This window comes from Phytophthora sojae (genome assembly GCF_000149755.1).
Source record: "Phytophthora sojae unplaced genomic scaffold PHYSOscaffold_3, whole genome shotgun sequence".
Lineage (NCBI taxonomy): Eukaryota > Oomycota > Peronosporomycetes > Peronosporales > Peronosporaceae > Phytophthora > Phytophthora sojae.
In genome coordinates this window covers 1,315,748-1,339,200 of record NW_009258117.1, presented here as the reverse complement: position 1 = coordinate 1,339,200, position 23,453 = coordinate 1,315,748, and the positions used below count along the sequence as shown (strand labels likewise).

Sequence of the window (23,453 nt, the reverse complement as noted above, 5' to 3'; positions counted from 1 at the left end):
CTCAGCTTCGACAACGCTAAGAAACATGAAGTTGGTTCGAGGTAGCGGGTCTGCTGGATTTACAATTGGAACGGCAGCGCGCGACTCGCACACATAGCCGTGAGCTGCGGTGATCCTGCCCGCCACTAGATACCTGGAATCCCGACCCAGGCCTCACCAGAACGAAGAATGGAGCGATCAAGCAAGCGGCAGAAGCAGACACACCTGAGCGCGGCTCTACGATTCCGGGAAGTCGATGTCAGAGTCCAAGTGTGTCTTCGAGTCATCTGCCGCAAGTGGAAGGTGACGAAAGTGCCCTACGTTCTAGCCTCCCTGCAGGAGTTTGTAGGCCCCCCGCCTCGCACTGTGATCAAGGCGAACGACGTAGCGATGCTGCGTCGAGCTATTGCATTGAACCGACACGAACCAGGTGACAGCATCGCGAATTGCCTAGCGTTTCGTCGCTGGGAGTTCAACGAAGGGGTCAAGAACGCCATCATCGCTGACAACACCGGCTGTCACTGTTGTTCACCCGTCACGTACGCAACGCATTATTCGCGTTCCTCGCTTTCGCGATTTTTTTTCGAGCCGTTCCTGCCCGTCCCCGTTATCACGAGGATGCGAAGTATTTCGAGTTTCCTATCGACTTTGGCAAGAGCTACGCGCTTGTTCAATCAGCACTGGAACATGGTCGCTTCGAAGTGGCCAAATGGCACGATAGCGGCCGTGAACAAGATGGGGAGGGTGTCGCTGCTTCGCCGGCCAGTGGCCGTCACCACGGGAGATCCGGAGCCCAAGACTTTCCATGGTCAAGTCATTGGTGTTGAGGATGGCGAGGTGACAGTCGAGTCCGACGGTACCCAAATCGTTGCTCAAGTCGACGCGATCAAGGTGGTGGCGCCTGTGGTGGCTCTACTTCTGCAGCATGTCGCGCTCGACACGAGCGAGTGGAGTTCTACGGACTTCGACAACATGCAGGCGGCCATACTATCGAGGGTATTGGGAGGAGGGAATAACGAGGGAAGCCGGTCTATCAGCTGTATACTTAGTGGACTGATCGACGAACAGAATCATCCCGAGCCGTCTGCAATCTGCAAGTGGGTGGATCCTCATTCGGGATCAGAGACACAATTTCCTCTCCAACACGCGGTCGACTACGCCTTCTACATCGACGGTGAAGCCGGTGGCGCGCCGGCGGCACTTGGCGAATCGTTTTGCCGCGCACACGACGAATATGTGGTGTCCACCGGTACACAAGAGGTACAATGCCAATCTGCCAATACCGAGTCATGTGAACTTTTCAACCCCTTCAACGATGATGACGACGGTTTTCCAGATGCATCGGACCCGAACGCCAGACCGGTTCCAGCCACTGTGCAAGCAGCAGGATCAAAACGCAGCCAATCCCTCCATGGTACCAGTGTGGAAGTTGCTGAGTCTCCACACCAAAGACGCCGTACCACAGAGGCCACTGATTCTCTCCACAAGGATGCCCTGATTGTAGCGAGGCTAAGTCACGACTCCGAACTACTCGACCGTTTCCTGAACCTTCGTGAGCAGTCCAGGACTCAAGCGTCCAGTGCATCAGCAGATGATGAAGAACAACAACCGCTACCACCATTGGCGTCGCCGTGCAAGGCCAAGAGCACGACCAAGAAGTACAAGTATGCGTTTTCGCCACTTCGAGAGCGCCAGGAAGTTCACGACAAGCTAACATCGGAGCGCCACAGAGGTAAGGACCGTGATACTTATGTGCATGGTCAGATCCGATCCGGTGCCCTGCTTTGCAAGTCTCTCCCCGGCGTGTTGACTCGCGCGTACGACTACCAGTTTGGCAGTGAAGGTCTCTCGATAATGCACTTCAGCTTTATGGACAGAAAGAAACGTATGGAGTGGATAGACTCGGGCAGTGCCAATTTCTCGAACTTTTCGGCGACAGCGGACGTCGAACCAGCTCCAGCAGCCACCAGCATCAACGACGTTGTTGGTGCGGTGCGCGTTTTCCAGGTGTTCGCGCGCGAATACTGCGTCACTAGCGCGATTGAGCTGGTGGATGCCATCATTGGATTTATTGAGGCCAAGATTATAGCTCTGCCCTGAGAACCGGAGGACATACCGGCCTTTGTTTACTGGGTGAACAACGTTCTCGAAAGCTACCGAAATGCAGTCGCGTCTTCGGATAAAGATCCGGGTGCTAGTCGACTTCGATGCACGCTGGATGACCCCCTTCTGTGTGAAATATCGCAAGAAGTCCAAGAACGGCGAAGTCAGCAATTAGAACAGAAGAGCTCAACGAGTAGAGCACCCTTTGGCACGGTCGAAGCAACGCAGGCCATCCCGGGCCGTTCCGCCTCGGTGAGACAGCGAGGAAAAAGGAAAGGACACGACCCCATTCCGCCCAAAGTGCTGCAAAAACTGCCGAAGCAGAACGACACGCAGGGAGGAAGTCGCCGGCTCTGCATGCGGTTTCTATCGAATGCAGAGTGTGATGCCGATCGTCATGAAGGAGCTCACGACCGCCGGGCCCACTTTGTTCCGAAAACGCTAGATGCCTTGGTCAAAGCCGAGATCGAGAAGCGCTTCGATGGACTGAAGCCTCAAACACTTATGACTACCTGTGGCTGCTCGGTCGCCATCGGCACACATGACGCTCCGATCCGGTTACTCCCCAACGAAGCCTGCCAAGGTTATATCGAATCGATCAGAATGCCGAATAATTGAATGCAAACCCAAGTTGAACGACGCTGAGCCTACCCCCGCTGATGTTCGTTCCCGTAGTGCCTTTGCGGCACCTACAGGCGATATTAGTGTGGTCGCTGTAGAAAACCTCCGTTCCACGTCAATGTCATCTCTCACAACCTGCACTCGAATCTCCAACGATGCTGAGCCTGCCCCCAGCGCTGATGGTTGGGCTAACATCCACGGAATGCCCCAAGTATTGGCTGCTTTGGGTGCTGCAGAAAATCTCCAGACATCAAAATATTACGCACGGTTGCTCTTAAGAACGACGCTGAGCCTGCCCCTAGTTCCACTGCTTGGGGTAACACATCTGTGCTGCCTCAAATAGTGACTGCTGTGGATGCTGCAGAAAATCTCCGTTCAACACCTGAGCAAAGTCCTCACCATCCTACCACGGCGTATGCATCGAATTCTATTGCGCCTCATCAAGCCAGGATGGCTTCGTCCCATGATAATGCTGCGCATGCCTACAGCTCCACCGCTTCGCAGAATCTGGTATCTCTCTCACGGGAGTCTGCCATTACCATACATCACGAGCTGGAGTTACGGCTTCTTCGAGACGAAGCTCGAATATCCCAGCTTCACCGCCACTGGGGGCTGCGACGATCGCATCCTACTTCCGCTGACAAATCGGTCATCGACATGGTTGCGTGCCGCTCGCTATCGGAGATAATTCGATCGAGACAGCTAAGCGTGGAGGACGCGGCAAAATTATTGAGAGGCGAAACTCTACCTGACTGTAGACCAAACAAGGCGCTTGACCCGGATCGTTTGCGGTATGTACTACGTGGGTACCCACACTTAGACCTCCTGATCAATATCGCCACGAAAGGTATCGAGGCACAGTGGGGCGATAGCCCCATACCAGGTCGGCCTCCACCCAAAAACCACGGGTCGTGTCGTCGACATCTGAAAGCCGTCGGTAAAAGCATCCGCGCAGGCCAAGATAGCGGGCAGTACATGGTTGTCGACGCCGATATCCTGGAGCGATGGTCGAACGTAATCTGAAGCCCACTAGCGGTTGAGAAGAAGGACGTGGATCCCTCCGTTGAAGTGAGAACCATTCACCCATTTGGTAATTCTACGAACGATTACTACCAGAAAAAGTCGGTGCCAGCCCTCACTTACGAGCCAGTGACTAATATTGCTCGACGTATCGAACACTTGGCTACGCGTCATCCTGGTGTCCGCGTATGTATCCTGAAAGGCGATGTGAAAGGTGCATACCGACATCTAATGTCTATAGCATCTCAAGTATTTCGTATGGCAGCTCTGGTGACAGACCTCAAGATTTTACTGATCGACTTAGCAGCCCCCTTCGGATGGTCCGGATCCCCACCATTTTATGGGCTGTTTGGACGTGCCATCTCGTGGTTGATGACAACTAATTCACCTGCCACAGTCGCTGATTCCGAAGATACCGAACCTTTTTTGGCTACGAATGGGTAGATGATCATATTTTAGTCGAGCTGGACGTCAATGATCGGCTACATCTCGCAGAAGCAACCCTACGGCATGCGCTGTTAGCCGTGCTGGGACCCCGATCAATAAATGAGGCCAAGTTCTCGAACTGGAGCACCGAACTCGTCGCCCTAGGTCTGCTCTGGAACACGGAAAAGTGAACAGTATCGGTGCCAGCTGACAAAATCGCTAAGGCGCTACAACGAGTAAATACGATGATTCAGCATCAAGCAGCTACAAAATTGGATCTACAAAAACTCCTAGGGTCGCTAAGACATGTGTCAACTTGCTTGCGGGCCTCCAAGCCATTTTACCAACAGCTGCAAGCACTTGCAGTCGCCGCACCACGGTTTGCAAAAGTAAAACTCTCCGCCGGGGCGAAGGCGGATCTACGATGGTTTCAAAACATCCTGGGTCATGGGAATTTCGCTGCGCTACCCCTGAGCATGTTCGGTGATCTTCCTTCATCCGATGTGGAACTGTAGATGGATGCATCAAACATGGGTTTGGCGATTCTGGACCCTGGCGCAAATAAATTTATCCAAGAAAAATTTGACGAGACCGAGACTCTTCTAATCGTCAACGATGACACGCATTTCAACAGCTTCTCCATTAATGTGCGGGGGCATCTGTGCATCGCATTGGCACTGTGGACCTGGGGTTCGTCGTGGTCGTGCAATTCGTCCGGCCAAATGCTTCACGTGAAGTGCTGGAGTGACAATATTTCAGCAGTGCAGTGGAGCAATCGAGTTTCTTCAAAGAATGAACTCAGCCAAGAAATCAACAGGGCAATTGGTCTAGCCGAAGCCTACTTCAACTTACGAGTACCGGTGGAGCATTTACCAGGGTCGACCAACACCATGGCAGACGCAGCATCGAGGGCCTGGACGGATCCTTATAAAACTGTATGGACTAATTTTTCTGTGTCGTGGGAACAGACAGCCGTGCCGCCAATCTTTCGCAAACTCTACACGAACTTCTCGAAGGACTTCAATCCCGCTCACTGGCCTCGTCATCAAACGTTAAATACTCAGCTACTTGGTCACAGTGGGTGCGATGGTGCACGGAAATGCGACTGCCTAAATGGTTACCCAAGGACGAAGAGCGCCATTCATATCAGCTCGCACTTTTCGCAATCTACTGCTGGAAATTCGGATGGAACTCGTCCGAAAGAGGCAACTCTACCTCCACCGTGCTCTCCAAACTCTGCCACATCTCGTGGTATCACAACCGCTTCGTCGGATACAAAGTCGGACTGTCCCCCGGACACCAGCTTGCTGTCGTCGGCATGCGCAGAGAAGACCCTCCAACCAACCCCAAGGCCCCCGTCACCATGCATCTCCTCGGAAAATTGCACAGCTCCCTCGATTTTTCCTGGGCCCAGCACCGAGTCATCTGGGGGGCTTCGGTGCTGGGCTTCTTCTTTCTTTTGCGCCGCTCCGAGTATCTAGCTGACGGCACGAGGGTAAAAGAATATGCTATTCAAAGGTCCGATGTACGCTTCCTGGATGATCAAGGCCGCGACCAAAAATTGATCGATCGAGTGAAAAAGGTTCAAATTCGTTTTCGAGGCAGCAAGACTGACCAGTTTGGCGATGGATGTACTCGTGTGCTGGGTCGGTCTGGTCGCGCCCAATGCTGCCCAGTAATGGCGTGCTGGTATCTCGTTCAGCATCACCTTTCCATTGGCGCGAAGGCGGACACTCTACTCAGCAAAGTTACGCGGACCCACAACTTACAAGTCCGAGACCTCGTCAGTGCTTTGAAACACGCAGCTGAACGCGTTGGGCACGAACCAGACAGTTACGGCTCCCACTCACTTCGTAGCGGAGGTGCCTCAGCACTCTTCAATGCGGGCTACGACAGCTTGGCCATCAAGCTTTTCGGGAGGTGGAGATCGGACGCCGTTGAGCGGTACACAAGAATGAGCTCACAACTAACAGCACGGATGGCGGGCGACATGATGGCCAAGGCAACATTGCAGCGTAATCAAGGGGCAACCTCCACGCCACACCCCGGCTGTGGAGGTGCTGCAATGTAATTTTCAACTTTTGTGCCGGGTTCGGCACGCCCCCAACAAGTAAGACGACGACGACGACTGAAAAACATCAATACCACGAAATGTGTTGAAGCCCGACTGACGCATGTGCTGCTTGAGCTCGACAAGCGCGCGGTTCATGATTTTGGTCAGCGTACACTTAGCCCAAACCTCTTCTCGTCGAGTACGTCGATCGCTGGCTTTAACTGTCGTATTGATCTCCGACCAGGCTGTCAGTGGGAGAATCTTAAACATCGGCCTGTCGCAGTTGGCTATCGTCTTGGGCCACACACTCTTGTAAAAATCACCGATCCATTGACACGCATGGACGGCAACAGGATTTTCGGTCGTGGCAACGGCATAGAATAGGATGAGCGTGCTGCATGATGTGGGGATCAAAGTAAGGCTTGATATTAAGAGATTAATATTACGAAGCAGCCGCGTGTTGGCACGCCTTAGGCGTGAACCCCATTGCGACGAGTGGTGCTCGTATCGCGAAATGCCAAGTCGCCGTTGCCTGCCATCATCGCTGCGAGTGGTGCTCCCAGTTCTTGCGTGTAGTGTGTGTAACTCTGAAATACGCTTGACTTCCACCTGCCGTGAAGTTTAATTGTTGTTGAATCTGCTCCACCGGCTATTAGCGCAGAGGCCCCGCCGCTGCGTAGCGAGTGACAGGATATTCGCTGCGGGTCGATTCCGGTGCCGATTGCAGCCGCTTTCAGGGCTTTGGACATTTCTTCTGCCTTGAGCATTCGGGACTTGCTGAACGAACATATCGGGTCGGTCGGCCTTAGACGGTGTCGACGGGCTAGTTCCAGCAGTAGTGAGGCTCCGATTACCGGACAGACCCTGCCATGTCCGTATCGTGATAAGTAGCGTGCGGATCCTTCGCCTCGCTTATCGGTCTTGCTTCCGCGGAGTGTTATTACCGCATGAACCGCGTCATCGAAGTTGACCGCAGGATTGCCTGTGATGTCAAGTACTTCGACGTCGCGGACCTCTAACGCGTACCGGTGCCTTCCCCCTTTGATCGCCAGATATTCGGAACTTCTTAGGAGATAGAAGAAACCCAGCAGCGCAGCCCCAAGAAATAGGCGTTGCTTGGGTTTCGTGTAGTCGATTTGGGCGGACATCCACTCGAGCATTGTACGAGTGACGGGAGATCGGGGTCGAGGAGGAGGGCTGATGCGTCGCTTTCCTGCGAACGCTGTGGCGTGGTTGGGGCTGATGACGGGTTCGAACCCGGCATAGACTTTATGATGCCATTTGACATGGCTAACTTGGGCGTGCACGGAGGAGGTGGATCCGACTCGTCCGTCTGAGCATGTAGGCGACCATCGATCGATGGCAAAAAAACACCAGTTGGAGAGACTGCGCGACTTGATCGTGCTCTGGTAGCCAGGGAGATCGGCCGATGCGCCGACTGATGGAGACCCATTGCTTCCATGTCGAGTCGTATTGTCGTCGGGACGTATCGGCAAGGGAGCGTTGTTGAAGGGCGACCAGCTGCCGTCGTAAGCCTTCCTCATGCTGTCGGGCACTTTGACCTGCATCCAATCATTGGTTAGTTTGTTCCAGAGTGTAATGTAAGTTGCGGGTCGGACCATGCGCGGGATCCCAGGTCGGCTAGGAAATTGGATGATCCGGCAAGATGTTCGGCTGATACCCGTATGCTCCATTCGGCTTCAACTGCTCCAAAAATTCGGTTCATCTCTTGTGATAACGGATTCGTGCTGGTTAGCTTGTTGCACCACGTCACTGCGGCGGCGTTGTCTATCCAAAATCGTACGTGTGTCAATGTGGTGCGGCTCGAGGATCGCCAGTGCTTGCCCCAGCACAGTACGGCTACTAGTGCGCTGAATTGTTCACGTACGTTTATACTCAGCCGACGTTGCTTGATGAGGTCTTGCTCGACGGGGTCAAATTGTAGGCGGATGAATTCGTGTCGTACGGGATTCAGAACGCACAGTCCGCTATCGCTAGCATCCATGTACAAGTGTACCGCCGGGGCAGGTAATCCACAAAATACTCGAGAGGTACCCCGCGTAGACGTCCAAATCGAAGAATATGGGCGAACCAGGCGAGATCAAGACGTGCTTCTAGAGTGAAGCTAATCGGCCGTACTCTTGGTGAGCGTTTCCATAGTGCCATTAACTGTTGGGAGAACGGTTTAGCCGGGCGGATGCAGGAGCAGACATGCCGTAGACTTCCCAGTAGCTTCGCTAGCGCAGTCCGCGTCGTCTGAGATGAGACTAGAACAGCTTCGACTGTCCCCAGAGCTTTTTGAAGTTTGGATACGGGCATTGATACCGTCACAGCGACGGAGTCCCATTCCAGACCCAGGGCCACTACGTTCGTCGACCACTCGGTGAACTTCTTGTTGTTGATAGCTCTTGAGCCTAGCACCGCCGTCATGGCTAGCCGAAGCGCGCTGTCACAGGCTTGGAGGCGATCATGGGTCTCGTACTCCACCAACACGTGATCGTCTACCCAGTCTAAACAAAAGAACGGGGTAGTGTCAGGATTGGTCGGATCGAGTGTGTTCGGGCTCTCGCGACGCACAAGGTGAGATATTGCTTTTCCAAACACACCATAGTGGGCTGCGGAGCCTGTCCAGCCGAAAGGTAGTACGAGATCGATGATCGTGACATCTTCGTCAGGTAACGAGCCGGCGAAGAAGGCGCTGACATCTTCGTGAACGTGTAGGTTTTTGTACGCAGATTTCACATCGCCTTTCATAATCTTGATTATCAGCGTTGGGTTGGCTTTCCGTAGTGCGATGATTCTGTGCGCGATGATGTCAACAAGTTCGTACACGAGCGTGGGTATTCTGTGTTGGTCGGACCAAGCATTTGTCGAGTGGCCCAGCGGAAACGATAAATCGTGAATTACTCTCGCTTCGACTGTTGGATCGGCGTCGGCCTTCTCGACACAACCAAATGGGCTGTAATGCAGGCGCCACAACGATGCCGCGTCTCGCGATTCAACGAGGTATGCACCGCTTCTCTGTCCATCTCGGATGCTTCTGATTAGCGCGTTGCGCATGACTGCCGCAGACTTGTGGTTTGGTACGGGGCAGGTTTGTTGAGTGCCATCAACTTGAAAGACGTATGAGCAGGTTGACGTGCTCGTACTCGTAAAGTAGCCACGGGAAGTGATCGTGGACCAGCGCTTTATTTGGTGTGGGCGATGACGCGGACTAGCCTCGCCAGAGACGAATCGTTTCCGCGAGGGTCATATTCGTGCGCGTCACGAGAAGCGAAATGGCTCGTACCATGTCGTGATCGAGCGAGAACGTTGGTCGTGGCCCGGTGTCATTCGCCGCTGGTATGCCGTGTGGTGGTTCGACGTCTGCTGCTTCAAAGGCTGCGAATAGCGATTGCTTGCGCGTTTTCTCTGACGCTTGTAGGCGCTGTTCTAGGAGCTCGATTACTCTTGATACCACAGACCGCGATCCCACCCCTGGGTGTGCGGCAAGTGTCGATGGCACTCGCAGGCTTCATTCCTGCTTCGCGAAGGTCCGAACGCCGCCATAGGTGTCCCGTATGTACGCCGCTACGGCTTCTGGTAGTTCGGCCGGCTCAAAATGTGCTAAAAAGCTCTGCAGGCACCGGTCCTTGCTCTTGGACGAACACCCTTGTACAGAAGCATACCGGAGGCAGAGCTGGCGGTCCGTCTTTCTTTGGAACTTGGGTCGAGATTTCCTGAGGTTCCTTACGGTCCCTACGCTTAACTCCTTGCCGAGCCACAGCGTCGTTTCCTCCTTTGTAAACCGCTCGGGTGATGTCCCGGGTAGGTGATGGACCATTAGTCCCGGACGCTTGGTTCGCGCGTGCACGTGAGGCCTTGAACAGTAATCCGGCCAGCTCGGGGTCTTGCATCGTGAATCGGAAACGGACCGAATGGCGCGTGCTATACCCCGATCGCATGTCTTCAACAACCGCAAGGCGATATGCTCCGATGATGTTGGAGAACCAGAACGCGAGAATGTGGACTTCGGACGAGCTCCACGGGGCAAAATCCTCCAGTTGTTCCCCGAAATCTTTAGCGGCCGCGAAGATGTCTCTTGTCTCCTCGTTGAAAAACTCTTTTGCAAACGTGTAAAGCACGGATAGAGCTTCGGTGAGGTCGCTGAACATGGGTTTATCAGGTAATTCGGGCAACGCCACTTTGCTGGAGAAATTGCGCATGTTGACCGCCTTAGCCTTTGATCGGTCGAGTTGGCTGTCGAGGGCGAACCGTGGGAAATGCAGGATGGATAAGTCGCACGCGCTGAACTCGATGTCGAACAGTCGGGAAGCGATAGCCGGATGAGCCAGAAACTTGGTTGCCGTTGAGGTCCGTACATGGTCCATGTAAACGTCTCCGTCCTTACCTATATATGCTGGTGCTGAGATGGCGTCGTGTACTTCTTGTTGGGCACGAGATGGGCGAAAATTCTGCTGTCGTCGATCACTTGGTTCGTTCACTGGGATCAGGTCTGACGGGGAAGGTGAAAGTCGAACTGCTTGCGATATTGGAGGCGGGTTCATTCCTGTCACTTGACTTGGAGATGTCGCTGGTGCCGATAATCGTTGCAGTTGTTGGGCGTAAGCTGCCAGTACGGAGCTAACGCGTGCAATATCGCTTGCACCGAGTCTGCGGTAGCGGGTTCAGCGCGCTAATCACCTTGGGCTGTGGTTACGTGGCCTACGGGTGTCGGCGGCGCCTGCTCAGTGTGCACTGTGCGTCGGCGTTTTGGCGCGGGATGATCGCTACTAAGCGCGTCCGGTAGATCTGCAAATCGCGTTGACGCAGCGCCTTCGTTGCTCGACTCTTCTTCGCCAGAAGAGGGCGAATCGACCACAGTTGGGTTTTCGGCGTGGACGGCTGCCGTGGAGATAGTCCGGCGAGTTCGCCGTGGTCGTTCCTGTCGAGTAGTGGCTGGGGGCATCGGGTCCTCATGGTTTGCGGTTACGCTGACCTGGTGTTCGCTTCTTGGCCTTCGCGACCCCTGCGCAGGGCGGGTGGCAGGGCCGTCGAGGAACGTTGCTCCGACGCGGGCGTTAGCGGGTATGGCCCGCCCGCCGTCTACGTAGAAGGCGAAGTTGAGGACGTCGACGACGCTGACTAGAAGCTCGTGACCCGTTCTGGGACATACCCACGCCACCATGGCCGATGGTCTGGGCATGGATTGGCGAGTGGCGATTCCTGCTGACAGTCTGGAAATGGCTTTGGTGGCCCGTTGGCCGTTCTGTCCGAGTAGGCGGTCCAGAATTAGCGCGTGGGCCGCTTCGAGATCGGACATCGAAGCAACGTCCTCAAGCAAGACCGCATTCCACAGTAGTACGGCCACAGCTGGAGCAATCTCGGTGGGGGCGCTGAACGAGACTTCATGGGTTTCTCCATCCGTGCTTACAACGTACACGGTGCTGTTGTAGGCCGTAATTTGACCGTGCCTGAACACGTCGCCAACGCGGTAGCAGACTGGGAGGAAAGTTTTCACTCCGGGTTGGCCTGTGCTGAGCTCCGACCTTGGAACTGATCTCGCCGCGGCCACGGCACGCGTGATTGTGGCCGAGGTGCTCTCCTCATCGTCCGAGCGGGGTAGAATGGTCACTTGGACTGTACCCCCACGTCTTGCTGTTACTTCTGCGTAGTGGGGGCCATCCAGCTGTGCGCTTGGTACATCCGCGGGGAAGAGTAGCACTGAGGTTCGAGACATGATTCGCGCGGCGATGAGGACTTGGAGCTGGTTGGTTGGCGACGGGAGAATTGAGAATGAGCTTGGGCGACTTCGACTAGTTGCTGGGTCGTCTCAAGTGTACTTTAAGCGCTGCTAGAGCACGACAAGAGTTGAAGACGACCTTGAACCCGATTGGTGCCTCTCACTCTTGAAAAACCTCTTTTCGCCTCCGTCCAAAAGCATCAGGATCCTTCGGCATGACGAAATCCAGATTGTCCTCGCACGGGTTGGCCATCGTACCGTCAACAAAATCCCAGTACTCGTGGCTTCCGCCTTCAAAGCTGGGCGACGAAATGCCAAGATGCGAGAGCGCCTTGTGCTTGATGCCGTTATTTGCTGCTGCGATCGAGAATGCAAACATCTTGGCGATCCACTCATTCGAAACCTGTCGAGTTCTGACACAGAGGTGGCAATAGTCATCGACCATGCGCAAGGCATCGCTTCGTGTCATGATGTAGGGTGGGCCGATATTGCCGTAGTATTCAGCGCCGTTCTCACGCGAAACATTGCCGCAGGGTAGACCACCACACACTTGTTTCAGCACATCAGCCTTGTCCTCCGCAAAGAAGCCGTCTTTAAGTGCATTCCAGTCCTGGGCAAGAGCAACACCATCGATGACTGCGTCATCCACAGTCGACGGGTCACGCCGTCCGTGGTAGAACTTGGACATATTCCTGCCCGGGTTCGCTTCGAGCGGCCGAAAGAAGAAAAAGTCTCCGTCAATGAGCGCGACCAGCTCGTGCTTCACCTCTGGAAACGTATGCTGGAGGAAAGGGCGCAACCCGAACGGCTTGTTGTACGCTGGGTAAGAGTCCTGCGCTCCTGGCTCCGGGTTGACTGCGAAACTCGGCGTGAAGTGGCGTCAGAAGTCGTAGTATAGCTTCGGTTCCGCCATCACACGAAGCCTGTCGCTTTCGGAACAGCCCGACAGAATCTGCGTGATAGGATCTTTTTGCCCGACCCCCGAGGCCGTGAGCTGCACCACTGTCTGCTGAAGAAGTCTATTGCGTTGGTCGCAACTCGCGCTGAAGACGATGTGCATGTTGCTTCCGTCGTGGTCGGCCGGAAACTTGGGCATCTCCTTGTCAGGAATAGGCGTCGCTGGCTGCTCTGTAGCATGCGTTGCAATAGCTTGGCTTGTGTTCGCAGTATCGGACAGTAGATCGCGGATTTCCTGGAACAGTTTATGATTCTGGGTCTGAATTTCAAGCGCCGCCATTTGGGATGGAACGCTGCTGCTCGCTTGCACTCTTGTCGTCGCGAATCCGTAGTAATTCAGCGCCGTCACGAGCACCACGAACGCGAGGCATAACGCGGCCTTGAGCGAGAGCAACACCCGTCGACTTGACGTCATCGTCGCGCGTGGAGTCTCGGAATGAGCTCTGATGTCAAAGCATTGCGTGAGTTCATGGCGCGCGGAGGCTATCGACTGCCACCCAAGAGGTTAGCCATATGGGATAAATGACTTATCTCATTGTGACTAGAGTAGAGTATGAAGGTGACATAGCCATTGCACGCTCAAATCCTATGACGAGCATACAAACATCAAGAATAGTTGGCTGGCTATATTCAACATGCGGACTGAGGCACTGAGAAGCACCGTAAAATCTGAGAAGCAAACACTTTGTGTATCTATTGCGGCATGTGCGTCGAACTTGTTAGGGCGTTCTGTAGAGAGGCTGACCGCTTTGAATTAATAGAGGAAAGTAATAAAGTTTCCAGCAGCTTCACTCAATAAAAAAACGACGAGCGTAGCTAGATTTTTGTACTAAGTAGTTCTCTTGTACGGATAGCACGGTGCGACGTGATTAGACCATGTAGAGTAATCCGTCGTAAACTACAGTGAGATTTACACTGTACTCCGAAGTTGCGTGCTATTTGTTTGTGACTCTTGAGCCCAAAGCGGTCCAGTACGCGTTGATCTCTTTCGCGACATGATGGCAGAGGATTCGACAACAATTAGCCAAGATTTCACTTCCTCTTCATCTGCGGCGTTGTCTGCATATTAATCAGCTTTTCTTTCTGGACCAGTTGGTACAGTAGTTTTTTTTGTCAATTTTATCCAGAATTTCCTGGTTCTAATTTCATACTTTATGTATTAGGAAAGGTTATTGATCAAGAGATACTCCAACCACTAGGTTGGACAGTTTTCGTCGACTGTATTGACTGTGAAAAACCCACTGCAGGAACAAACATCCGCATAAACTAGATAAAGACAGAAATGATAACGACTAGAACCTACCATAAAGAGATGTCATGCAAGATAGGGATTTTATTCAGGGACCCCTATATTGCATAAACGCTCTTTATGATAGGTTCGGGTAATAACCTGAATTAAAGTGTCCAACTCATGGGTTGGTACGAGTACGACTCGGAGACGGGTTACGACTACCATGAGCCTTCGTGGTTCTACGCGGTGGCGGTGGGGCGTACTACCGGTATCTTCACCAGCCACGGGGAGGCCGCAGCGCAGGTCCACGGCTATCCGAGCTTCCGAATGCGCAAGTTCAGCGACTACGAAGACGCCCGCGACTTTTTGGAGGAGTTTGACATTTTCTGCGAGAGTCTGACGGAGGACGGCAGTCAAGAACGAGACCGAGAAGAAGAAGGTCCGGAAGGAGGAGAAGATGGAGATGGCGACAGCTGGTTCTACGCGGTGGCGGTGGGGCGCTCTACGGGGATTTTTCTGGACTTTGAGGACGCCAGAGACCAAATTTATGGGTACCCGCGATCCAGGATGGAAAAGTTTCTGGACTACGATGAAGCAGAGGGGTATATTGAGAAGAACCAGCTTTTATACGAAGAAGAGGAGGAGAAAGAAGAAGATGAAGACGAGATGAAGGTGCCAGCAGTTTGGTTTTATGCGGTGGCGGTGGGGCGCTCGACGGGGGTCTACATGAACCATCAGGAGGCGATGGAGCAGGTGCACGGGTATTCGGGCTTCCGGATGAAGAAGTTCCGGGATTTTGGTGAGGCAGAAGAGTACATTGCGTTCAATCAAGTGTATTCCAGTGATGAAGAGGACGAAAGTGAAGCAGAAGCAGAAGTGGAGGAGGAGATCTGGTACTATGCCGTCGCGGTCGGGCGCACAACTGGGGTGTATACGGACTGGCAGGAGGCGATGGAGCAGGTGCGCGGCTACTCTGGCTTCCGGATGAAGAAGTTCTTGGACTACAGTGAAGCACAACAGTACATCGGGGAGAATCGTCTGTACTACGAGGAGGATGAAGAGGAGAAGAGCGATGATGAAGAAGAAGTGGAGCAGGAGGAAGTTTGGTATTATGCTGTAGCTGTCGGTCGGCGCATTGGGGTTTATACCAACCGCGGCGACGCACTGGACCAGGTGTATGAATACTCAGGATTTCGGATGAAAAAGTTCCTCGACTATAATGAAGCCTTGGGGTATGTTGCCGTCAATAGAGTATTGTTCTAGCGAGGAGTGGGAAGAGAGCGAAGAGGAGCAAGTTATGGAGAAGGAGGAGTGGTTCTACGCGGTCGCGGTTGGGCGCAACACGGGCATCTATACGAACAACGAAGAAGCGATCGAGCAAGTGCACGGCTATCCTGGTTTCCGAATGAAGAAGTTCCTCGACTACGATGAGGCGGAGGAGTATATCGACTTTAATCAGGTGTATTCCAGTGAGGGAGAGTGGGGAGCGAGAGTGAGCCGGAAGAGGAGTTCGAGACCTGGTATTACGCCGTGACAGTCGGACGCGACATAGGGGTGTACACGGACTGGCAAGTCGCTAGGGACCAAGTCTACGGTTACTCGGGCTTCCGCATGAAGAAGTTCTTGGATCTTAGTGAAGCATGGGAGTACGTCAGGTACAACAAAGGCTACTAAAATACTGCTACGATTACGACTTCGATATCAGCACGACTGCAGAGCGCACCATTACTGCATACTTTGCAAGTTCTCGGTACCGTTCTCCTGGATAAACAACGACGCTAGATCTGGACGAAACATTAGACGAGGTTCATTCCTCAAGTAGTCTTCAGCTACGTACTATACCAATAAAAAAACGTATGAGCTTAGCGTGGCGATAGTCAACTGGAGTTCCCGCTGGTCCACATGCATGCAATCTCGCCTATTCTTTTGCAATGCATTTCTTTATCGAACTGCAGCAGCAGGCTCTCGTTTTCTTGCGAAAATATATAGAACCTTCAGTTCTGAGAAGGAAAGTCACATATACGTTTTGAGGTAATGAGGTTGAAACCCCTCGGCATCACAGCTTCATCGATTCTTGGCTACAGATATTGGGGGGGGGGGGGGTTGCATCAATCATTGCTCAACATTTTTTTGATTGAAGTCGAAATGACAGTAAGGGACACGCTACCCCCTGTTCTTTCCGTCCCGCTCATTCCTCAACTATACGCCAGTATGGGAGGCGGGAACATAGCGAAGACGAAGACAGCCCCGCAACTCGAAGATGAAGTCACGAAGCTGGCGCGAACTCTAGACTTGGAGCAAGTGTCGGACGTGGATATTGATAAGGGCCTCGAGCTCATCGAAGACGTCCACAGATATTTGGAGCAGACGAATTTCAACAAGTGCAGACGTTGCATCGCCGTGCTCGGTACGACTGGAGTTGGCAAAAGCACGCTGGTATCACTGCTGTTTGGAGAAGGCAAACTGCTTGTCCACCACGAGAATGCGTATTCCCGCGTACTTGTAGCTGAGAAGTCATTTCCTGGGGTCGATATCCGCAGCGGCTCTGCTTCCAAGACGCTGCTGCCGGGCGTGATTCGTACCCGTATAAATGATGAAGATGTTGTGATATTCGATATGCCTGGTAGCCACGACACGCGTGGGCCGTTTGCTGAGCTCGTGGTGCATTCGATTCTGAAGTGGATGCTGGCGAAGCACGAGCAAATGAACTTTCTACTGGTGGCTACTACTCCTCAAGACGGATTGGACTGGGGGCGTAATTATTATGTGTTGCTAATCTACTGACGCATCTGTTGCAAGCAAATCAACGGAAAACCTGTTGCCCGTGTCGGGTTATCTGTTGCGGGTGTAGGGCTAAGCAACAGGTTTTCCGCGATGAAAATGCGCAACAGATAACAAGTAGAGTGTAGTCGGTATATGCGTTGTATCCATGAATGCTAATCGAAATGCAATTTGAGGCTGTGGCGGCAACAGAGTAGATACCTAAATATTTCGCTGCTCGTGTGCACGTATCAGTCCGGGCACCAAGTCGTCTACTTGGTAGTATTGCACGTCGCCGTGAACGAAGGCCACGCTCCACTCGAAAACCCCGTCTTCCTCCGACAGTCGAACACCGCCAACTGTACCAATACGATCTTCGCGAAAAGTAGAAGCTTGGCCTTCCTTTTGAACGTCAACTTGTGTAATGAAAGCCCACTGCAAAGGAGTGTAAGGCTCTTTGGTCAGAAGGGCTTCAAGCCGATCGGGATCCCAAAAGTTGGTAGATGCCGGCTCTTGTTGACGGGCTCCAACCGGTGCTCGAGGTCGGCCTGGAGACCTCCGTGCTTGGATAACTTCTGTTGCAAGCTCCAAATCTAGCTTTTTCAGCAGTTTGAGTGAGGCAATCACATGCGAGCAGACCCAGCCAGAGTGCATGTAACTCTTGCAGGTGCATCGGAGTGTATCTCGAACCATTTCAATCTGTTCAGGTGCCATCGTAAGATATTAGACTCAGAAACAATAAATTCAGATGGAACATGAATCTTACGTCGGATAAAGGCCAAGGAGGGCGAAGTTGAAACTCTGGCATCGCTCGTGCGCGCTCGACGTTGACCAACACCTGTTGCAATGAAAGAAACTTCGTCCAAATGTCAAAGATGGGCGCAGTCTTCCTGTACTACCTTCTAGCGACGAAACAAAGCTGTATATAATCATCAATTAGCATAATGAACCTGGTAGAAAGTAAACGCAATATTTAAACGTACGTTTTCGAGCGCGTGGTAGTGACCGTAGACCCAGCCAAGTTCTTCGAACGCACAATGGCGTTACCACTGTTGAATACGATTCGAACGGGAATGCCACGTTGGCCGGGCTCCGTTATTTCACGATGATTTTCTGGCAACGTCAGTAACAACTTGGCCTTAGAGACTGCATCCTTCGGCAAAAGGCCTGTGCAAATGTAATTTAGCAGCACGCGTTAGTATAATGTCAGAATTCAAAGCATGTATTTTACTCACATTCGCAGAAATGACCCTGAGGGCCGTCCGATAACGTATCCGAACCAAGAATTAAGAGTCTGGGCAGAGCAGAGTTTAATACGTGAATCGTCGGGGCCTTCTCAAAGGCTGTGATCACCTCTTTTATCACTTTGTGGTGGCTCTCAATGGCCTGCTGTGTTGGCAAGACTCCTGGTATCGGACTGCTGTTTACGCTCCACCGCTCCCATCGCGATGTGAGCTAAACATCTTCTAGCCACGCCGCATACGCGGTCTCTCCTTTTAACTTCCACCACCGCACAACGCACTTCGAGAGATTGCGAAATTGATTTAGGGAGCGCGTTTCGCGAAGCCACTTCAGCTGAGGAAGTGCGTACTTCTTGTAGAAGCTTTTGTCGACTAGCTTTGAGCGCTGCTTTCTGGCCTGCCCCAGAAGATGTTCCCAACAGGACAAAATGATCACTTCCGGCCAGACGGTCGCCAGCGCACGAGCTATAGCACTGCAGCAAGCTAAATTCACGTCAGCGTCAAGAAACATGCGTCCGTATTTAATGAGCGCACCGAACATTTGCTCGTATGCAAAAGTGCACTCCGACCGGACAAACATGTACAGCCAGGGCCGAAATCGCTTAACATGGTGAGTTGTCTCCCATTCAACAGAAATCCTACCGCAATCCACCAACGTCCAGTTGCCACAATGGAATTCGGTATGTGCCGTCCGTCGACATCGCAAGACTGCCTCTCTGAGTGGTTGTCGCTTTTGCCACGTTACGAAATAGCGCTCGCGAGGTCATGATTAAGCCGAGCGAAGCTTTCGTTTTTCCGTTGTCGTCAAAATTGTGCTGGAAGCGCTCGAGCACGAGCAACTCGTTCATTTTTGCGAAGTCTGACTCGTCGGCAGAGTCGAAAACTTCACGGGTTTGACACAATCGCGAGTGTGCCCAGATGTCAATTGTGTTGAAGTCGTCAATATCCCAGCCTTCCTCCATATTTTTCTTGATAGTCGCTTTTCTATTCTCGATCTTACGAACCTCAGGCACCAAATTCAAAAGGTCAGGATCGCGTCGATATTTGTGCAACAACATATTGCGTACTCGACTTGCTCCCATACCTAACTCCAATAGTGAGTCAATTTCAGACTTGTGAACAGCTGCAATACCATGCCGCGTGCGCGAGACAGAAGCATCACCGTGCTTCTGCAACAACTCGTATCGAACTAAGTTAGCTCCAAGTTTCCGCTTAACAATTTTGAGGCGGCTGGGGCACATAGCATGCGAGCGACATTTGAACTCAGTCCCAGTGACATTTTTGGAGGTGTACCGAGTTTTGTAGGTGTGTTCAAACTCGTTGTGCTGCTGTAGTGCCACGGTCGCCTCCTGTAGCGAATCGTAGAACCCCACCGACACATACTTCGCTACGGTAGCCTCCACCAACTCTAAAGCACCGCGATCTACACCCACGTTGATCTCAACTTCGTCGTCGTCCACAAAATCTAGCTGCTGGCAAATCGAGTCCAGTTGCTCATCCTCATCAGCGCTGTCACCAACGTTGTCCTCCACGGAGCGTGCGTTCCCCGTTGTAGCTGAGCTAGTGCAAGGCACGGCCGCGGAAGCGCTACCTTCCATGATGCCTCAGGCTGGAAAGTGAGACCTGGAGAAGACAACAGCTTTGTAACCACTGGACTACTGCGCATCTAAATATACACACAAAAATAAATTCCGATATGACTCGACGGATGAAGGGCATCACGTTGATAATGTAGTATCAGCATATCTTGGCCATTGAAATATACTACAACGCAAACACTCCGGCTGTCATTCGACTACATGGTGTAGTGCGATGTGACAGATAATCCAGGAGGCTCATTCATAGTATCTGTTGCGCATTTTCATCACGGAAAACCTAGTGCTTAGCTCCCCTACACCCGCAACAGATAACCCGACACGGGCAACAGGTTTTCCGTTGATTTGCTTACAACAGATGCGTCAGTAGATTAGCAACAGATAATAATATTCTCCCATTGGACTGGCAGATACGATCAACAGAGTGTACGATGGCAGCTCAAACGCAGTTCTGGTGTACATGAAATGTGATGCCGATTTCGAGCCGGGGAGTACGGCGTTCCTGGAGGGGATTACGCCTGACAAGCGCGAGATTCCAGCATTTGCCCTGATGAAACCTGCCAAATCGGACACAGAAGGCCACGATTACTCTGAAAGGTACCAGTCTGCTAAACATGCTATACTCGATCGGCTCGTAGCTCCGGTGTCGTCGCGTGACGTGTTTGAAGGATCCGTCCCCGAGTCAGCTCAGCTATTACTGCAGAGCTTTTGCAACCGGAGCATTGGGAAAGCACGCGATGCCATTTCTCGCGAGTTTGTTCGGATCTACCAACACGGCTACTTGCGACGTTCACTTGACGAAATCTCGGCTTTACTGGACGCTTTGGCGAGCCAAGAACCCCTCGACTTTACAGCTATGACTCAGCTACTCCAGCTTGTACTGCCTCGTTTGTGCCGCCTTCGGACAGGTAGTGCGCGCTCTGTTTCGAAAGCTGCGAACAGATTGGAACTAATGGAGCGATGGACTGGGAGACGTGTAATACTGTGCAAGGAAGAATGGCTGACGGAGCAGTGTCGGAACGTCTTGAAGGACGCTGAGAGTAGTCTCATCACGCTAAAAGAAAAGGTTTCCAACTATCGAGAAGTGGTGAAAAACAGAGAAACGAAGACAGTGGTGATTAGTGCGTGGCACTTGCACTTATCTGAAGAAGACATTGCGGATATCAAAGACTTCATGAGGATGGTGCACACACCTTCTGGCATTCCTACGGTCGTTTTAGTAGGATTCTCGCGGGTTACGATCGATATCCCTCTTCGTGTGTGGGCCAACGTGATAATTGTGAGTCCAATCGCTCGAATCAATGCCATCGATTTGTCGGCTGAAGGGAGCGCTCCGGCGCGAGTTCCTTCCCGTGCTGGGCCCGGCGAAGATGGCAAGCATGGTCGACCTGGTCTGTACGGTGGTAATTTCGTTCTAGTCTGTAAGACGCTCCTGAACGACGGTAACACTGTTGATCTCTTCAAGTCCACTGGACAGCAGGTGGCCCAGGTCAAAACGCTGGACGAGGGGTTGACGGAGTTGATGCTGTGAACAGTGTATCGAGCTTTAAAGCATCCGCTGAAGCGTTGGCTAGACAGTTAACCTCACTCGAGAAATGGGAGGCCGCATGCAATAAGCTACCGGGAGGAATCGAGCTTGAAAAGCGCTCAAAAGAGGAATTACCTCCGACTGATGACCATGTCATCCGTGCTGCGGCCGAAGCAGCGGTAGCTGGGGTGTCTATCGCCATCACTGTCGTGGCTCCGGAAGCAGGAGCTGCAGTTGGAGTTGCTGGGTGTGCGTTTGGCGGTAAGATGATACACTCAGCGTTCGGGAGAAATACGAAAACGGAGCTCAACCTGGTAAGGCACAGTGTGATGGGCGAGCGGGGGTCCCCCCCGGTTATCGAGGAAAAGGGGGGAGTGGAGGCCTCGGTGGGGAATTTTACGTCTTTGAATCTAGCAAAGAAAATCTAACGTGGCAGGGCGCACCAGGGTTTTTTGGCGAGCCAGGTAAGAAGGGGAAAGATTCATCACGTGGCAGATCAAGCAACACCGTGAGGGGAAGCATCCTTCACGAGTTCGACTCGGGTGGGCAACAAGTCGGGAAAGCAACGCTTAAAGTCACGGAGGAAGTGACTTCTTCGCCTTGCAAACGGAGTGAGAAGGTGTTCACGCCGAGAAGAAGACCGGCTCCGACTCCGAACCCACTGCTTCCTTTTGATGCTGCGAAGGTTCACTACGAAGAGGTTTTCAAGCAGTTAGTTGATGTATTTCCTCAGTGCGATTTTGCGGATATTGCTATGCCATGATGCGAGTTTGAAGCAAGGGATCGAGTGAGACTGGTTGAGTTACAAGCGGAAGAAAATAATAAAAAACGAGGGTCTTTTGCTGCTATTGTGAGCTATTGCATTTTGCTCTACTGCTTGGCAGCAAAAATAGTTTTCAAGTCCTACAACTCGATACGCACTAACCTGTTCGCATATTAGTTTTAAGATTGGGATCACGATGGAGACAGTAGCTCTGGAATGGATCAGCTCGCGGGAGGTGGAGCCTCGAGATGTCGTGCAGTTTGTGCAGCAGCTCAACAATGTCCCCGAGGAAGCCGTGTGTGAAGTTGGCGACATATTCTCGCGCCGATGCCGTGTGAGCTTTGGGAACGAGGACGGACGTCCAATTCGAAACGAAGTCCATCTGAGCTGTGAGCCGCGGGTTGCTGACTTTCTGTGCAAGAAGTTCGGGTAGGGCGAATACTCATTTCATTCGACAGACGAGGTTGTTCTGATTGCGTTGATCGTGTAGCAAGCAGACGCAACACGTTACTGGTGGTGAAATCATTCGCGTAAGATGCAAGCGCGTATATCCAGGTACGGTAAAACCTCTCTACCCCCTACATAAATATCTGTCATGCATTTACCCACATATTGAACTGTAGGTGTCAAGCCACTCGGAAAACTAGTTGCAGCTTCAGAAAAACAACATGCACAAGCCAGAAGCGGGCGCGAGCATGGCGGAGAAGAGATTGTAGATGATCCGACTATGCAGCGAGCGGTGAGGGTGAAAAATGACTTTATACCAGTCATTCAAACCCAACTCCACTAATTAAATCCGTGTTGATCAGGACGATAAAGCTCCAGCGCCTGTACTACCGATGGAAAAGGTGATCGCTCTGATCGACCTCGTCGGGGATCAAGTCGTCGATGCGCAAGAAGCGTACGAGCTATTTGCCGACGCTGATGCCCGTCCACCTCATCGAATGACGATGCTGGGTCTCACCAAAGCGCTCGATAAACTCTCGTACGTGCTAAATGACGTTCATTCAAAGCAGTGTTGGGCTTGGGCTGTACTGACACTTGTTGCAGCTCAAAGGACTGGACAGCGAAGGCTACCGCAGCGAAGATCACAGTTGAAAGTCTCCGGTATTTGCTGACGAAGCTGATCCAGAGCAGCAATGTCGCTGTGAGGCGTATCCCTTCAGCTACCACCACTCCCTTCCTCTCGTATACAGACTTCTTAGCATGCTACGTGGCGTATCTGGCCAGCCTCCACTCTTCAACATAAGACGCACCAGTTCACAAGAAGAGCCTAAGTTTAAGCAGAACTATATCTAGGCGTTGAGCACCTCCATCTAATTCAAGGCTCGTTCCTCCTCTCGACGGATTTAGCCTTCACACGACGGAACACTCGCCCACCTCAACGTTCCTTTCCCCCATAATTCGAGTTGTCAAGCCGCAAGCTTCTAGAACCCGAGAACGACCATGAGTCT

General features: G+C 52.5%; 15 protein-coding genes across 15 annotated transcripts; 9 read left to right on the top strand and 6 right to left on the bottom strand.

Moving 5' to 3' along the window:
* Window positions 1–783: 783 nt before the first annotated feature.
* PHYSODRAFT_415574 (hypothetical protein) lies at window positions 784–1,980 on the top strand (the record flags this gene model as incomplete). Its single annotated transcript, XM_009524025.1, has 1 exon — window positions 784–1,980. A coding segment is annotated over one exon (1,197 nt), but the record flags the coding sequence as incomplete, so codon positions are not given.
* Window positions 1,981–2,346: 366 nt separating this feature from the next.
* On the top strand, window positions 2,347–2,577 carry PHYSODRAFT_413905 (hypothetical protein; the record flags this gene model as incomplete). The annotated part of the gene is made up of 1 exon (XM_009524024.1): window positions 2,347–2,577. A coding segment is annotated over one exon (231 nt), but the record flags the coding sequence as incomplete, so codon positions are not given.
* Window positions 2,578–5,123: 2,546 nt separating this feature from the next.
* Window positions 5,124–5,327, top strand: PHYSODRAFT_420786 (hypothetical protein; the record flags this gene model as incomplete). Its single annotated transcript, XM_009524023.1, has 1 exon — window positions 5,124–5,327. A coding segment is annotated over one exon (204 nt), but the record flags the coding sequence as incomplete, so codon positions are not given.
* A 23-nt stretch (window positions 5,328–5,350) lies between these two features.
* Window positions 5,351–5,833, top strand: PHYSODRAFT_421713 (hypothetical protein; the record flags this gene model as incomplete). Its single annotated transcript, XM_009524022.1, has 1 exon — window positions 5,351–5,833. A coding segment is annotated over one exon (483 nt), but the record flags the coding sequence as incomplete, so codon positions are not given.
* Window positions 5,834–5,926: 93 nt separating this feature from the next.
* On the top strand, window positions 5,927–6,142 carry PHYSODRAFT_435673 (hypothetical protein; the record flags this gene model as incomplete). Its single annotated transcript, XM_009524021.1, has 1 exon — window positions 5,927–6,142. A coding segment is annotated over one exon (216 nt), but the record flags the coding sequence as incomplete, so codon positions are not given.
* Window positions 6,143–6,672: 530 nt separating this feature from the next.
* Window positions 6,673–7,746, bottom strand: PHYSODRAFT_492344 (hypothetical protein; the record flags this gene model as incomplete). The annotated part of the gene is made up of 1 exon (XM_009524020.1): window positions 6,673–7,746. The coding sequence occupies one exon, from the start codon at window positions 7,744–7,746 to the stop codon at window positions 6,673–6,675; it is 1,074 nt and encodes a 357-aa protein (XP_009522315.1).
* A 141-nt stretch (window positions 7,747–7,887) lies between these two features.
* Window positions 7,888–8,632, bottom strand: PHYSODRAFT_359778 (hypothetical protein; the record flags this gene model as incomplete). The annotated part of the gene is made up of 1 exon (XM_009524019.1): window positions 7,888–8,632. One exon carries the CDS (start codon window positions 8,630–8,632, stop codon window positions 8,174–8,176), a length of 459 nt encoding a protein of 152 aa, XP_009522314.1. The 3' UTR covers window positions 7,888–8,173.
* A 1,084-nt stretch (window positions 8,633–9,716) lies between these two features.
* On the bottom strand, window positions 9,717–11,132 carry PHYSODRAFT_558338 (hypothetical protein; the record flags this gene model as incomplete). The annotated part of the gene is made up of 2 exons (XM_009524018.1): window positions 10,117–11,132; window positions 9,717–9,977 (listed from the first exon to the last, which is right to left on the bottom strand). Exons 1-2 carry the CDS (start codon window positions 10,747–10,749, stop codon window positions 9,717–9,719), a joined length of 894 nt encoding a protein of 297 aa, XP_009522313.1. The 5' UTR covers window positions 10,750–11,132.
* A 952-nt stretch (window positions 11,133–12,084) lies between these two features.
* PHYSODRAFT_253331 (hypothetical protein) lies at window positions 12,085–13,296 on the bottom strand (the record flags this gene model as incomplete). Its single annotated transcript, XM_009524017.1, has 2 exons — window positions 12,085–12,779; window positions 12,843–13,296. The coding sequence occupies 2 exons, from the start codon at window positions 13,294–13,296 to the stop codon at window positions 12,085–12,087; spliced, it is 1,149 nt and encodes a 382-aa protein (XP_009522312.1).
* Window positions 13,297–14,292: 996 nt separating this feature from the next.
* PHYSODRAFT_345295 (hypothetical protein) lies at window positions 14,293–15,786 on the top strand (the record flags this gene model as incomplete). The annotated part of the gene is made up of 3 exons (XM_009524016.1): window positions 14,293–15,344; window positions 15,376–15,552; window positions 15,591–15,786. The coding sequence occupies 3 exons, from the start codon at window positions 14,293–14,295 to the stop codon at window positions 15,784–15,786; spliced, it is 1,425 nt and encodes a 474-aa protein (XP_009522311.1).
* Window positions 15,787–16,323: 537 nt separating this feature from the next.
* PHYSODRAFT_327802 (hypothetical protein) lies at window positions 16,324–16,896 on the top strand (the record flags this gene model as incomplete). Its single annotated transcript, XM_009524015.1, has 1 exon — window positions 16,324–16,896. One exon carries the CDS (start codon window positions 16,324–16,326, stop codon window positions 16,894–16,896), a length of 573 nt encoding a protein of 190 aa, XP_009522310.1.
* A 198-nt stretch (window positions 16,897–17,094) lies between these two features.
* PHYSODRAFT_491267 (hypothetical protein) lies at window positions 17,095–17,565 on the bottom strand (the record flags this gene model as incomplete). The annotated part of the gene is made up of 1 exon (XM_009524014.1): window positions 17,095–17,565. One exon carries the CDS (start codon window positions 17,563–17,565, stop codon window positions 17,095–17,097), a length of 471 nt encoding a protein of 156 aa, XP_009522309.1.
* Window positions 17,566–18,751: 1,186 nt separating this feature from the next.
* Window positions 18,752–19,711, bottom strand: PHYSODRAFT_490279 (hypothetical protein; the record flags this gene model as incomplete). Its single annotated transcript, XM_009524013.1, has 1 exon — window positions 18,752–19,711. One exon carries the CDS (start codon window positions 19,709–19,711, stop codon window positions 18,752–18,754), a length of 960 nt encoding a protein of 319 aa, XP_009522308.1.
* Window positions 19,712–20,258: 547 nt separating this feature from the next.
* Window positions 20,259–21,999, top strand: PHYSODRAFT_298085 (hypothetical protein; the record flags this gene model as incomplete). The annotated part of the gene is made up of 3 exons (XM_009524012.1): window positions 20,259–21,129; window positions 21,174–21,550; window positions 21,673–21,999. The coding sequence occupies 3 exons, from the start codon at window positions 20,259–20,261 to the stop codon at window positions 21,997–21,999; spliced, it is 1,575 nt and encodes a 524-aa protein (XP_009522307.1).
* A 196-nt stretch (window positions 22,000–22,195) lies between these two features.
* PHYSODRAFT_491784 (hypothetical protein) lies at window positions 22,196–23,248 on the top strand (the record flags this gene model as incomplete). The annotated part of the gene is made up of 4 exons (XM_009524011.1): window positions 22,196–22,399; window positions 22,709–22,765; window positions 22,809–22,929; window positions 23,094–23,248. 4 exons carry the CDS (start codon window positions 22,196–22,198, stop codon window positions 23,246–23,248), a joined length of 537 nt encoding a protein of 178 aa, XP_009522306.1.
* Between the last annotated feature and the right edge of the window lie 205 nt (window positions 23,249–23,453).